The 13,942-nt window shown below is 49.2% G+C and overlaps 1 protein-coding gene across 1 annotated transcript in view; it reads left to right on the top strand.

Moving 5' to 3' along the window:
- Nucleotides 1–13,942, top strand: part of MALRD1 (MAM and LDL receptor class A domain containing 1) — a 558,112-nt gene that overhangs the window by 512,410 nt on the left and 31,760 nt on the right. The window contains exon 32 of the mRNA XM_082259425.1: nucleotides 6,855–6,936. Coding sequence (XP_082115551.1) covers nucleotides 6,855–6,936 — 82 coding nt within the window. The remainder of the gene's footprint in view (nucleotides 1–6,854; nucleotides 6,937–13,942) is intronic.

A 13,942-nucleotide genomic window follows, 5' to 3' on the forward strand; every position in this document is an offset into this window, starting at 1 on the left:
CCCCAACCCACGACCACCAGATTTGCCTGCCTTATGGCAGAATTGAATTTGCTTGACACCTGGAGAGTTAGGTACCCCTCCCTCAGGGCGTACTCATGCTTCTCGGCAGCCCATAATTCCATGTCCCGTATAGACTTCATTTTTATTTCCCCCTTTTTGCTCCCCAGACTTTTGGACGCAGGCTTTTCGGCCCGTAGTCTCTCCGACCATAGCCCCTATTGGGTCACGCTTAAGATTCAGTGTGAACGTGTTCGGCCGACTTGGCGGCTGAACCCGTTTTGGCTCTCCCTTATCCCTGAGGGGACTGACCTGGCCGCCGTGTGGCAACACTTTTTTGCTGACAATGGTGGTTCGGCCTCCCCCTTGGTGGTCTGGGAGACCTTCAAGCTACATGCTAGGTCGACCCTGACGTCCACTATCAATGCCATTAAATCGGACTCTGCCTGGGCTTACGTTGAAGCCACCGGGACCCTGACAGCCGCGGAGGCGGCGTTTGCGGCTGATCCGACTCCGGCTGGAGCGGATCAATTAAAACTTTTGACTAGAGTTGTGGAACAACTGGATTTTGAGAAGGCTCGCAGGTCCCTTTTTTTCCAGAAACAAAAGTTGTATGAGCATGGTGAACGCGCGGGCAAACTTTTAGCATATCTGGTTCACAGTAACGACAGACCTCCGGTGGTCCCCCCATTTCTGACCCCGGGAGGGTGGCGAGTTCTTTCCGGGACTTCTTCCAGGACCTGTACACCTCCAATGCTCAGGTTGATGACTCCCCAATCCTACCGTTCCTGTCCCCAGACGTTCTCCCCCAACTGAAGGCTGACCAACTGACTCTCTTAGAGGCCCCGCTAACACAGGATGAGATCCTGGAGGCTATGGCCAGGTTCCCTAGGTCCAAGGCACCGGGTACGGATGGCCTGCCTATAGAGTTTTACTCCACTTACTCCGATGTATTAGTGCCACACTTACTGAATATGTTTGAACATGCCTTTGAAACTTCCACACTGCCTCCCTCCCTACGAGAAGCGTTAATTGTGCTTATCCCCAAGCCGGGTAGAGACCCCCACCAGCCTGCCTCCTACCGCCCGATTTCTCTACTCCAGGTAGACGTCAAGATACTGGCCAAGGTCCTATCGATCAGGCTTAACAAAGTTATTCTGTCTTTAGTCCATGCAGACCAGTCGGGTTTTATGCCGGGCAGGAACACCTCCTTCAACCTGAGGCGCCTGTTTATGAACCTACAGGCCAATCATGACAATGCTGGCTCCAGAGTCGTGGTGTCCTTGGACACGGCAAAGGCCTTCAATTCGGTTGAATGGGGCTTCCTGTGGCGGTGTCTGGAGGGATATGGCTTTGGCCCAAACTTTATCCGTTGGGTCCGTGTTCTATATCAGGCACCGCTGGCTAAGGTTTTGGCCAATGGGTGCACGTCGGCTGGATTTCCCCTCACCAGGGGTACTCGGCAGGGCTGCCCCCTCTCTCTCCTTCTATACGCGTTGGTAGCCGAGCCGCTGGCGATCGCGATACGGTCACACCCCGACATACATGGTCTTAGGGTGGGTGCCCTGGAGGAAAAAATCGGTATGTATGCCGATGATACATTGCTATACCTGGCCGACCCGGGCACCTCCCTCTCCGTCGCTCTCACCCTTATTGAGCAATTTGGTCGTTATTCGGGATTAAAAATTAATTGGGACAAATCTCAAATCTTGCCTATCGACGATATACCCCCTTTCCCCATTGACCCGCTTTTTCCACTTCAGGTTGTGCCCCGTATTAAATATCTGGGGATCCTGGTGACCAACTCCTCGGGTGATTACATACGCGATAACTTACAACCCCTCTTCGCATTGCTGAAATCCAAGACCCAGACGTGGGCGCGCCTCCCTCTGGGGGTGCGTGGCCGAGTTAACCTTGTCAAAATGGTGCTACTCCCCAAACTATTGTATATCTTATGGAAGTCTCCGATATACCTCCCCCTTAAGTATTTCCTTCAGATCTATTCCATCCTCAAGCCTTTTATATGGGGCTCTAGTAGACACAAATTGGCCTGGAGGAAACTTAAGAATCCCACTGACTTGGGCGGCCTCGCCCTCCCGGATTTTAATCTATACTACTTGGCCTCGCAATTGTCCCACTTCTTCCACCTTCACAACTCCGATAGGGAGAGGTTTCTGGCCCTCCTCACTCCTGCCTGGGCCCATGCATCTGCGGATCCCCTGTCGTTGGTTCTGATGGGCATTCGGGGCGCCGAGTCCAGAGGGGACCGCACCTCCATGCTGTTTCAGTACAGGCGTGTCTGGGACGTGGTGTCCACTAAATTGGACGTTCCCTTGCTTCATGCACACACGCCTCTGTGGCACAATACTAGCCTCCCCGAGTATGTCTCTATCCCGAATGCGCATGTGTGGGTCCAGTATGGAATTAGCTACCTTGCTCATATAGTCACTAATGGTGCCCTTACGCCTTTCGATGCCCTGAAAAGCCAGTATGACCTTCCCAACCATATGTTCTTCAGGTACCTGCAGATTAGGCATGCTTTCTCCGCTCAATTCCCCCGACCTATGCCCGACCTGGCCCCGATCTCGGTATTGGAAGTAGTGATGGGTTCTGAATCTAAACAACTCATTTCTCATATGTATAATGCCCTTCTGTTACCAGCTTCTACGGTCTTGGCCTACGCTGTTAAAACTAAATGGGAGGGAGATGTTGGGACCATGGATGATGAGGAATGGGAGGACGCCCTCGACAATTGTAAACTGGTCTCTCCAAAACTTTCGGACCGACTAACTCAATTGTTCATCCTTCACCGGGCCTACCTGACGCCAATAATGACGGCTAAGTACTGCAGTGAGGTGTCCGGGCAGTGCCCCGTGTGTCGGCAGGAACAAGGCACCTTTTACCATCTCCTCTGGCAATGCCCGCAGATCCAGGGCTTCTGGGGACAGGTGGTTAGATTTCTCCATGACACCATGGGTTCCCCTCTGACACTGGCCCCGAAATTCTGCTTATTAGGGATACCCCCTGATGTCAGTATTGATAAATACACCACCCTGTTTTTACACGAAACGTTGTTTCTCGCCAGAAAATGCATTGCCAGTAGATGGATGAAGGACACTCCTCCTTCGCTCCGGGATTGGCTCAGAGAGGTCAATACGACCCTGCCCTACAAGAAACTGGTTTATACCCACAGGGGCTGCCCCTCCAAATACAACAAGATCTGGGACAGATGGGTTCAGGCTCCGGAGACGTGTATGTAGACCACACGCTATTGATGTGTGGTTTTCCCTCATACTGTGCGTGGTGTTTAGGCTGTTGCTGGTCATAGACTTTGTGGAATGTCACCCGGGTTTGTTTTATGCCTGTGCTGTATTTGGCAGTTCCTCCATCCTGATGTCTGATTGTTTTATCTGCTCATTCTCTGTTTTTTGTGCTCACCCAGCTGTAGTCTCATTGTATTCTCATTGCATTCTCCATATGCGCGATTGTATTTTTGTTTTTCTATCTTTGCATGTAAATTCCTTGCTTTTTTTTTTTTTGCAATAAAGACCTTGTTGATAAAATGTGCAGTTTTATCACACAGCACAATGCCACAGGTGTCGCAAGTTTTGAGGGAGCGTGCAATTGGTAAGCTGACTGCAGGAATGTCCACCAGAGCTGTTGCCCGTGAATTGAATGTTCATTTCTCTACCATAAGCCATCTCCAAAGGCGTTCCAGAGAATTTGGCAGTACATCCAACCGGCCTTACAACCGCAGACCATGTGTAACCACACCAGCCCAGGACCTCCACATCCACCATCTTCCCCTCCAAGATCATCTAAGACCAGCCACCCGGACAGCTTCTGCAACAATCAGTTTGCATAACCAAAGAATTTCTGCAGAAACTGTCAGAAACCGTCTCAAGGAAGTTAATTTGCATGCTCGTCGTCCTCATCGGGGTCTCGATCTGACTGCAGTTCGTTGTCGTAACTGACCTGAGTGGGCAAATGTCCAATGGTGTCTGGCACTTTGGAGAGGTGTTCTCTTCACGGATGAATCCTGGTTTTCTTAGATGTTTGAGTTCAGCTCATGAAAAATGGGGGCAAAAACAAGTGTTGCATTTATAATTTTGTTCAGTATACAAGAAAACTAGAGAACTGAATGTCTGCTTTTACGTTGGTATTGTGGTGGCGGGTTAATATTGTGCCTTTGCAACACTGAGGTCCTGGGTCAAGTCCCATTATGGAATCTATCTGCTGGCATTTGTAAGATCTCCCCATGTTTGCATGGTTTCCATCCAAAGTCCGGAAGCGTACTCGTAGCTTAAATAGAAATTGTAGTGTTTTTATATACATTTTCCTAATTATGTTCAGAACTAGAACACACATTTTCTTTTAAATATGTTTTAATATTCTGATAGGTAAATATAAATGTTTATATGTGAATATTTCATGTTTACACTTCAGACCAGCAGGTGGTGCTACCGTTTTTTTTTCTCATTTACCAGGCAAACCTTAGCAGCTTTCTTGATAAAAGTGCTACCAGGCTAAATAGGTCAGAAGATTAACTTTTTCCTCTTCCTCCTTTACCCTCCTTTTCCCTGCTCTGTTCTTAAGGGAATGTTTGAAGATTAAATTAGAAAGAGGAAGTCTGAAAGCATAAAGCTTCAGCAGTGCTGTTTATTTAGAACCCATGATGCTCTAAGATGCTCCAGCGTTATGAGCGCATCCTTCAAAGCAAACGTTTTTTTTTAAACAGTAAAAATGATATAAAACATCAGTATATAATAGTATACGAATAAACGTAAAATAAAACTGACCAAAATACATTGCAGTTTCCTTTAAATGAGTCCCACCCAAATCCATCCAACCCCGGCTAAATTTTACAAAAACACATCTAAAGTCTCCCAAAAGCATGTGGAGAAATGTTTTATGGTCTGATGAAACCAAGGTGGAACTTTTTGGCCATAATTCCGAAAGATATGTTTGGCGTAAAAACAACACTGCACATCACCAAAAGAACACGATATCCACAGTGAAGCATGGTGGTGGCAGCATCATGCTTTGGGGCTGTTTTTCTTCAGCTGGTACAGGGGGCCTTAGTCAAGGTAGAGGGAATTATGAACAGTTCCAAATACCAGTCAATATTGGCACAAAACCTTCAGGCTTCTGCTAGAAAGCTGAACATGTAGTGGAACTTTATCTTTCGAAGTGGCAACAACCCAAAGCAACCATCCAAGTCAACAAAGGATTGGCTTAACCCGGGGAAGAATAAAGTTTGGGAATGGCACAGCCAGAGCCCAGACCTGAATCCAATTGAAAATCTGTGGGGTGCTCTGAAGAGGGCTGTGCACAGCACAGGAGGTGCCCTCTAATTCTGACAGATTTAGAGGGTTTTTGCACAGGGGAGTGGGCAAGTCAAGATGTACCATGCTAATAGACTGATACCCAAAAAGACTGAGTGCTGTAATAAAATCAAAATGTGCTTCAACAAAGTATTAGTTTAAGGGTGTGCACATTTATGCAACCACATTATTTTAGTTTTTTATCCCCCCCCCTATTTCAGTTTGTTTGTCAATTGAGTTGTACAGTTTATAGGTCACATTAAAGGAGGAAAATGTTCTGAAATTATTTATCCTTGTCTCATTTTTTTACATCACAGAAATCTAGATCTGTAAATTGCTGAAGAATTTGGCAGCAAATACATCTTGTAAATGCATATAAATACATCCTAAAATACGTACACAGAGGAATTCATAAACTGTCGTAGAACACTTTTGTTTTTGCCAGTAGAGTTCCGGTGCTTCTCGGCACAACAAATGTCAATGCGGGCGATAGATTCAGGGCTGTCTTTAACACAGGGCAAAAGGAGCAGCTGCCCCAGGCCTAATCATTGTTATGGGGCCCAAGGCAGCTTCCCCTTGAGCCCGCACTGCTTGCAAATCATTGATAAGTGGATTCGGGAGGGCCCAAGAAAAATGTTTGCCCAGGGTCCAATCAATATTAAAGAGGGCCCTGGATAGATTAATGTACCTGACAGGAACAGGTACATGAATCTGTTGCATGGAGGGGGGGGGGGGGGCAGCACTGAGGCTGGGGTGTCACATCATCCTACTTTTCAAACTGTGTTTTTCCATTGGGCTCCCGACTGCCTAAAATGCGGGGCCCCAGCACCTCACAAACTAGCACTCGTTCCTTACCCATGCATGCACAGTCAACTCTCTTTCACTCTTGCAGAATACTGAACTCAGCAGCTGCTGTGAGAGAGTGGACTGCGCATGTATGGGTAGAGAACAAAGCCGAGTGGTCATTCGTGAGGTTCTGGTGCTGCACATCTAAGGGAGGACAGAGAGATGAGACCAGTGTAGAAAGCAGCTTGAAAGTAAACATTATTTTACAAACAGAAGACTTCATAATAATTTTCTGGGAAAGCTTGCAAATGTCAATAAAGGTGAACTAGCCCCTTCAGCCTTTGACCCGGAGAATCTTCTGGCTGGCAGCTAAATGGTGCCAGGGTTAAGTCATTGGTTGCTCTGATGCTGGTGGCACCTGGAATCATAGCAACCAGGGAGCCCTGTGCGGGAAAGCTGCTATATTCTGTCATATTCATCATGAGAACTTCTCAGCACAAAATGCCACACTCTGTACGCCAACTCTGAGTTGGTCTTAATTACCACCATTTTGATTCTCAGATTCTAAAAGTGTCAGAAATAAGAACTACCTGAAACTGCTGTACCTGTCAGAAGACTTTGCAAAACTGCTGCAAGGCTTTCCTGAATTAGTCTATTCAGGCCTATTAGGCTGTTTTAAAAGGAGTCATATCCCCAAAAAACTGTTATTAAATCCCCCATTAAATCTTGTTCTTTACTTCTGAACAGGTCTGTGGATTGGTGTTGGAATTGGACTGTGTGTTTTATTGCTTGAACTTGTCATCGCCTTCTTATGTCTCTTCTGCAAAAGGTAAGGGAAGCAGTGATTCCTAATTTAGTGCTGTAACTTTTATTATTAAAAGCAGTCTCTGAGCTCCAGGCAAGCACCTTTGCCTTCCCTGACAGGTGCAATCTGGGAGAATGATGTTATCAGTCAGCTGCAATCAGGAAAGGCACATTCTCTGTCTCCTTTTACGCAGTGATCAGTCAGACTATAACTGTGTTGTTTTGTAGCACATCTCAACATGGGAAGAAGCAGTGAGGACTCATCTGTGAGAGACCAGCTACATAAAGGCAGGGCTTTTTTTCAGCGGGAATGGGGTGATATGCAGTTCCGGCACCTCCAGCAGTATTCATTAGCAAGGGGTGCTGGGGTGGTCTATTGATGCTGGCTGCGGGGGGGTCTAAAGTTGCTGGGTTGGTGTAGTGTTGCTGGGGGCGATCTACTGTTGCAGGGGGGAGTCTATTTTTGCTGATTGGGGATGTATTGTTTCTCTGGGGGTCTTATGTTGTTGGGGGGGGTCTATTGTTCCTGGGAGGTGAGGGGTTGTTCCTGGGGGGTGTCTGTTGTTGCTGAGGGGGGGGGCTATTGTTGCTGGAGAGGTTCTATTGTTATTGAATTGATCTATTGTTGATGGAGGGATCTATTGTGGATGGGGAGAATCTGTTGTTGCTGGAGGAGGGTCTATTTTTGCTAGGGGAATCTGTTGTTGCTGGAGGAGGGTCTATTTTTGCTAGGGGAATCTGTTGTTGCTGGAGGAGGGTCTATTTTTGCTAGGGGAATCTGTTGTTTCTGGAGGAGGGTCTATTTTTGCTAGGGGAATCTGTTGTTGCTGGAGGAGGGTCTATTTTTGCTAGGGGAATCTGTTGTTGCTGGAGGAGGGTCTATTTTTTTCTAGGGGAATCTGTTGTTGCTGGAGGAGGGTCTATTCTTGCTAGGGGAATCTGTTGTTGCTGGAGGAGGGTCTATTTTTGCTAGGGGAATCTGTTGTTGCTGGAGGAGGGTCTATTTTTGCTAGGGGAATCTGTTGTTGCTGGAGGAGGGTCTATTTTTGCTAGGGGAATCTGTTGTTGCTGGAGGAGGGTCTATTTTTGCTAGGGGAATCTGTTGTTGCTGGAGGAGGGTCTATTTTTTCTAGGGGAATCTGTTGTTGCTGGAGGAGGGTCTATTCTTGCTAGGGGAATCTGTTGTTGCTGGAGGAGGGTCTATTTTTGCTAGGGGAATCTGTTGTTGCTGGAGGAGGGTCTATTTTTGCTAGGGGAATCTGTTGTTGCTGGAGGAGGGTCTATTTTTGGTAGGGGAATCTGTTGTTGCTGGAGGAGGGTCTATTTTTGCTAGGGGAATCTGTTGTTGCTGGAGGAGCGTCTATTTTTGCTAGGGGAATCTGTTGTTGCTGGAGGAGGGTCTATTTTTGCTAGGGGAATCTGTTGTTGCTGGAGGAGGGTCTATTTTTGCTAGGGGAATCTGTTGTTGCTGGAGGAGGGTCTATTTTTGCTAGGGGAATCTGTTGTTGCTGGAGGAGGGTCTATTTTTGCTAGGGGAATCTGTTGTTGCTGGAGGAGGGTCTATTCTTGCTAGGGGAATCTGTTGTTGCTGGAGGAGGGTCTATTTTTGCTAGGGGAATCTGTTGTTGCTGGAGGAGGGTCTATTTTTGCTAGGGGAATCTGTTGTTGCTGGAGGAGGGTCTATTTTTGGTAGGGGAATCTGTTGTTGCTGGAGGAGGGTCTATTTTTGCTAGGGGAATCTGTTGTTGCTGGAGGAGGGTCTATTTTTGCTAGGGGAATCTGTTGTTGCTGGAGGAGGGTCTATTTTTGCTAGGGAAATCTGTTGTTGCTGGCTGCAGGGGATCTATTTACTGCTTTTCTTCTTATTATTAACAAATTCCATACAAATTACTTGACACCACAAAATTATACTTGGTTCTGTATTCTCTAAAATGATCAGTACTGGAAGGCCTAAATCAGAAACACATGTTCTCTCTGTCTACTCTATCTGCTTCATCTTCAACAACACACACCAACTTTTCCCAACTCCCGTACTGATATACTGCTTATATAAACAGGGAGAACTCTAGTAGTGACTATCCTAATAAGGGAGCTACAAAAGGGTCCAACGCACTGGTGAGATAAAATAATCGGGCTCAAATGTGGGGATTTCCAGCAAGTAAAACATGAATCCTTGAGTTATGCTGATCATTAAAATTCTATTGTGTTGTTCTCTTCTGCATACACTGCTCAAAAAATTAAAGGAACACTTTCAAAAACACATCAGATCTCGATGGGGAAAACTATCATGCTGGATTTCTGTACTGATATGGACTGGGTAATGTGTTAGCAATGAAAGGATGTCACATCGTTTGATGGAAAAAAAGACGCCCCAAAAATCAAAGTGGAAAAAAAAATGATGCAGCAGTGCATTTTGCTGAAATTTAATTGCAGCAACTCAAAATGGTACCCAGTAGTTGGTATGGCCACCACGTGCTTATATGCATGCCTGACAACGTCGGGGCATGCTCCTCATTAGACGAAAAATAGTGTCCTGGGATATTTCCTCCCAGATCTGGACCAGGGTATCACTGAGCTCCTGAACAGACTGAGGTGCAACCTGGCGGCATCGAATGGACCAAAACATAATGTCCCAGAGATGTTCTATTGGATTTTGGTCAGTCAAGCGTAGGGGCCATTCAGTGTTCCATACTGGAGGAGTTGGACTGCCTGTGCAACCTCTATAGGGTCCCAGTATCCTCTCATGCTACCAGTAGTGACACTGACCCTAACCAAAGGCAAAACTAGTGAAAAACAGTCAGAAAAGATGAGCAGGGAAAACATTTCAGTGCCCTCCACCTGTAACACCATTCCTGTTTTGGAGGTCATCATTGTTGCCCATCTAGTGCACATGTTGTTAATTTCATTAAGACCAAAGCCGCTGAAACTTTTTAACAACCCCTTCTGCTATTTAACTGATCAGATCAATATCCCAGGAGTTTAATTAACTTGATGCTATACTAAAAATTATACCCCCTTTCACATTCGGTAGGCAGTACCACCACCAAGCATGACCCATTCAAGTGAATAGGGACCATGCCGCAACTGCATGCAGTGCACGTGGTTGCAGCTCAGTGGTCTGGGCTTTACAGGATAAAAACAGGTGGTTAGGAGGTGACATATTTGGGGTTGATTTACTAAAACTGGTGCACACAGAATCTGGTTCAGCTGTGCATGGTAGCCAATCAGCTTCTAACTTCAGCTTGTTCAATTAAAGTGATTGTAAAGTCTAATTTTTATAAAAAACAACAAACATGTTATACTTACCTGCTCTGTGCAGTTGGTTCTTCTTCCCTGTTCTGTGCTCCTTGCCCCTCCCCAGTGGCGTACCAAGGGGGGGGGGGGGGGGCGGTCCTCCCCGGGTGCCATGCACTGGGGGTTGTCAGCCGGTGTCCTGCCTGGCGTGTTCCGTATCGCAGTGTGAAGGCAGCTCCTTCAGTCAGCGCTGCGGGGGGGCGGATCGGCGGCGGGAATAAGGGGCGGAGCCGCGGCGGGAGAAGGGGGTGGGGCCTCGGTGGGAAGAAGGGGCGAAGCCTCGTCAGGAAGAAGGTGAGTGCCGAAGTGTGTGTGCTGGATAGGAGGGGGATGGGGCAGCTGCATATGAGGAATTCATCTTTCCCTAGCTCCCTGTCCCCTTCAGTGCTCTTCACCCACCTGGTTTTCTCTGCCCACCCCCCAAGTGCTACCTGTCCCCCCCCCAGTGCTCTCCACCCCCTGGTTTTCCCTGCACATCCCCCAAGTGCTACCTGTCTCCCCCCCAGTGCTCTACACCCCCCTGGTTTTCCCTGCTCACCCCCCAAGTGCTCCCTGCCCCCCCCCCAGTGCTCTCCACCCCCCTGGTTTTCCCTGCCCACCCCCCAAGTGCTCCCTGTCCCCCCCAGTGCTCTCCATCCCCCTGGTTTTCCCTGCCCGCCCCCCAAGTGCTCCCTGTCCCCTTCAGTGCTCTCCACCCCCCTGGTTTTCCCTGCCCGCCCCTCAAGTGCTACCTGTCCCCCCCAGTGCTCTCCACCCCCCTGGTTTTCCCTGCCCGCCCCCCAAGTGCTACCTGTCTCCCCCAGTGCTCTCCACCCCCCTGGTTTTCCCTGCCCGCCCCTCAAGTGCTACCTGTCCCCCCCAGTGCTCTCCACCCCCTGGTTTTCCCTGCTCACCCCCCAAGTGCTCCCTGTCCCCCCCCCCAGTGCTCTCCACCCCCCTGGTTTTCCCTGCCCGCCCCCCAAGTGCTACCTGTTCCCCCCAGTGCTCTCCACCCCCCTGGTTTTCCCTGCCCGCCCCCAAGTGCTACCTGTCCCCCCCCAGTGCTCTCCACCCCCCTGGTTTTCCCTGCCCGCCCCTCAAGTGCTCCCTGTCCCCCCCAGTGCTCTCCACCCCCCTGGTTTTCCCTGCCCGCCCCCCAAGTGCTACCTGTCCCCCCCAGTTCTCTCCACCCCCTGGTTTTCCCTGCCTGCCCCCCAAGTGCTACTTGTCCCCCCCAGTGCTCTCCACCCCACTGGTTTTCCATGCCCGCCCCCCAAGTGCTACCTGCCCCCCCAGTGCTCTCCACCCCCCTGGTTTTCCCTGCCCCCCCTAAGTGCTACCTGTCCCCCCAGTGCTCTCCACCCCCCTGGTTTTCCCTGCCCCTTCCCCAAGTGCTACCTGTCCCCCCCAGTGCTCTCCACCCCCTGGTTTTCCCTGCCCGCCCCCCAAGTGCTACCTGTCCCCCCCAGTGCTCTCCACCCCCCTGGTTTTCCCTGCCCGCCCCCCAAGTGCTACCTGTCCCCCCCAGTGCTCTCCACCCCCTGGTTTTCCCTGCCTGCCCCCAAGTGCTACCTGTCCCCCCCAGTGCTCTTCACCCCCCTGGTTTTCCCTGCCTGCCCCCCAAGTGCTACTTGTCCCCCCCAGTGCTCTCCACCCCCCTGGTTTTCCCTGCCCACCCCCCAAGTGCTCCCTGTCCCCCCAGTGCTCTCCACCCCCCTGGTTTTCCCTGCCCGCCCCCAAGTGCTCCCAGTCTCCCCCCCCCCCAGTGCTCTCCACCCCCTGCGCCTTCCAACCAACCCTGCAATGCTTTCCAAACCCCCTCTAAATTCTCTCCAGCCCCCCCACTGTGCCCTTCTGCTCCTCCTGTGCTCTCTGCTTCGCCTGTGCTCTCCGGCCCCCCTAGTGCTCTTCTATCATGTCCTCAGTCTCTGACCATCTCCTGTATCATGTCTGCAGTCTCTGACCATCTACTGTATCATGTCTGCAGTCTCTGACCATCTACTGTATCATGTCTGCAGTCTCTGACCATCTCCTGTATCATGTCTGCAGTCTCTGACCATCTCCTGTATCATGTCTGCAGTCTCTGACCATCTCCTGTATCATGTCTGCAGTCCCTGACCGTCTCCTATACTAGGATTGCAGTCTCTGAGCATCTTCTGTATCATGTCCTCAGTCTCTGACCATCTCCTGTATCGTGTCCTCAGTCTCTGACCATCTCCTGTATCATGTCCTCAGTCTCTGACCATCTCCTGTATCATGTCCGCAGTCTCTGACCATCTCCTGTATCATGTCTGCAGTCTCTGACCATCTCCTGTATCATGTCTGCAGTCTCTGAGCATCTTCTGTATCATGTCCTCAGTCTCTGACCATCTCCTGTATCATGTCCTCAGTCTCTGACCATCTCCTGTATCATGTCTGCAGTCTCTGACCATCTCCTGTATCATGTCCTCAGTCTCTGACTATCTCCTGTATCATGTCCTCAGTCTCTGACCATCTCCTGTATCATGTCCTCAGTCTCTGACCATCTACTGTATCATGTCTGCAGTCTCTGGCTGAGCATCTCCTGTATCATGTCTGCAGTCTCTGACCATCTCTTGTATCATGTCCGCAGTCTCTGACCATCTCCTGTATCATGTCTGCAATCCCTGACCATCTCTTGTATCATGTCTGTAGTCTCTGACCATCTCCTGTATCATGTCCTCAGCCTCTGACCATCTCCTGTATCATGTCCTCAGTCTCTGACCATCTACTGTATCATGTCTGCAGTCTCTGACCATCTACTGTATCATTTCTGCAGTCTCTGAGCATCTCCTGTATCATGTCTGCAGTCTCTGACCATCTCCTGTATCATGTCTGCAGTCTCTGACCATCTCCTGTATCATGTCTGCAGTCTCTGACCATCTCCTGTACTATGACTGCAGTCTCTGACCATCTCCTTTAGCAAGTCTCCAATCTCTCACTCAAACTTAAACACATTGCTAAAAATATTAGCTATCTATTTATGCTGAAGGTAGGACTGTGCAGGGGAGGCAGAGAGTGCAAAAGGAGGAACTGTGATTAGAGAGACGGGGGAGGGGGCAGATGGCAAGGGGCACTGTGATGGGGCGCTGTGAAATTTGTGCAATAAATATTCTTGAAAACATTACAAATTTCTGTGGGTGTTTCTTACATTTTAAAGTTGGGGGGGGGGGTGCCAGATATAGGATCCGCCCCAGGTGCCAAATGCTCTAGGTACACCACTGCCCCTCCCCCTGTTAAGTGCCTCGCTGTGGGAGCACCCAAACCGAGTCACAGCTCCCTGTGTCCATTTAGACAAGGAGCCACAACCCGGCTCCGCCCTCTCTCTCTCTCCTGATTGGCTGACTGACTTTGATTGACAGAAGCGGGAGCCAATTGCACCACGTTGCTGTCTTAGCCAAGAAGGAGGGAAGTCCCGGGCAGCTGAGACACTCCTGTAACATCGCTGGATAAAGATGGGCTCAGGTAAGTATTAGAGGGGCTGAGGGGGGCTGCTGCACACAGAAGGTTTTTTTTTTTTTATCCTAATGCATCGAAGATTAAAAAACCTTCTGCCTTTACAACTCATTTAAAGTGGATGTAAACCCTCACATATTCCCAGTGAAGTGAACGGCCTCACATGATACACAGAGATAAAACAAATCTCCCTATATAAGTTTTTCATGTATATCTGCTGTCTTCAGCTTGCTGTATTCTTTAGAAATTGCACATTATGTTACACTATGTTAGAATTTTTCTTT

Source organism: Pelophylax lessonae (assembly GCF_965119305.1).
Source record: "Pelophylax lessonae genome assembly, chromosome: 5".
NCBI classification, from domain to species: Eukaryota; Metazoa; Chordata; class Amphibia; order Anura; family Ranidae; genus Pelophylax; species Pelophylax lessonae.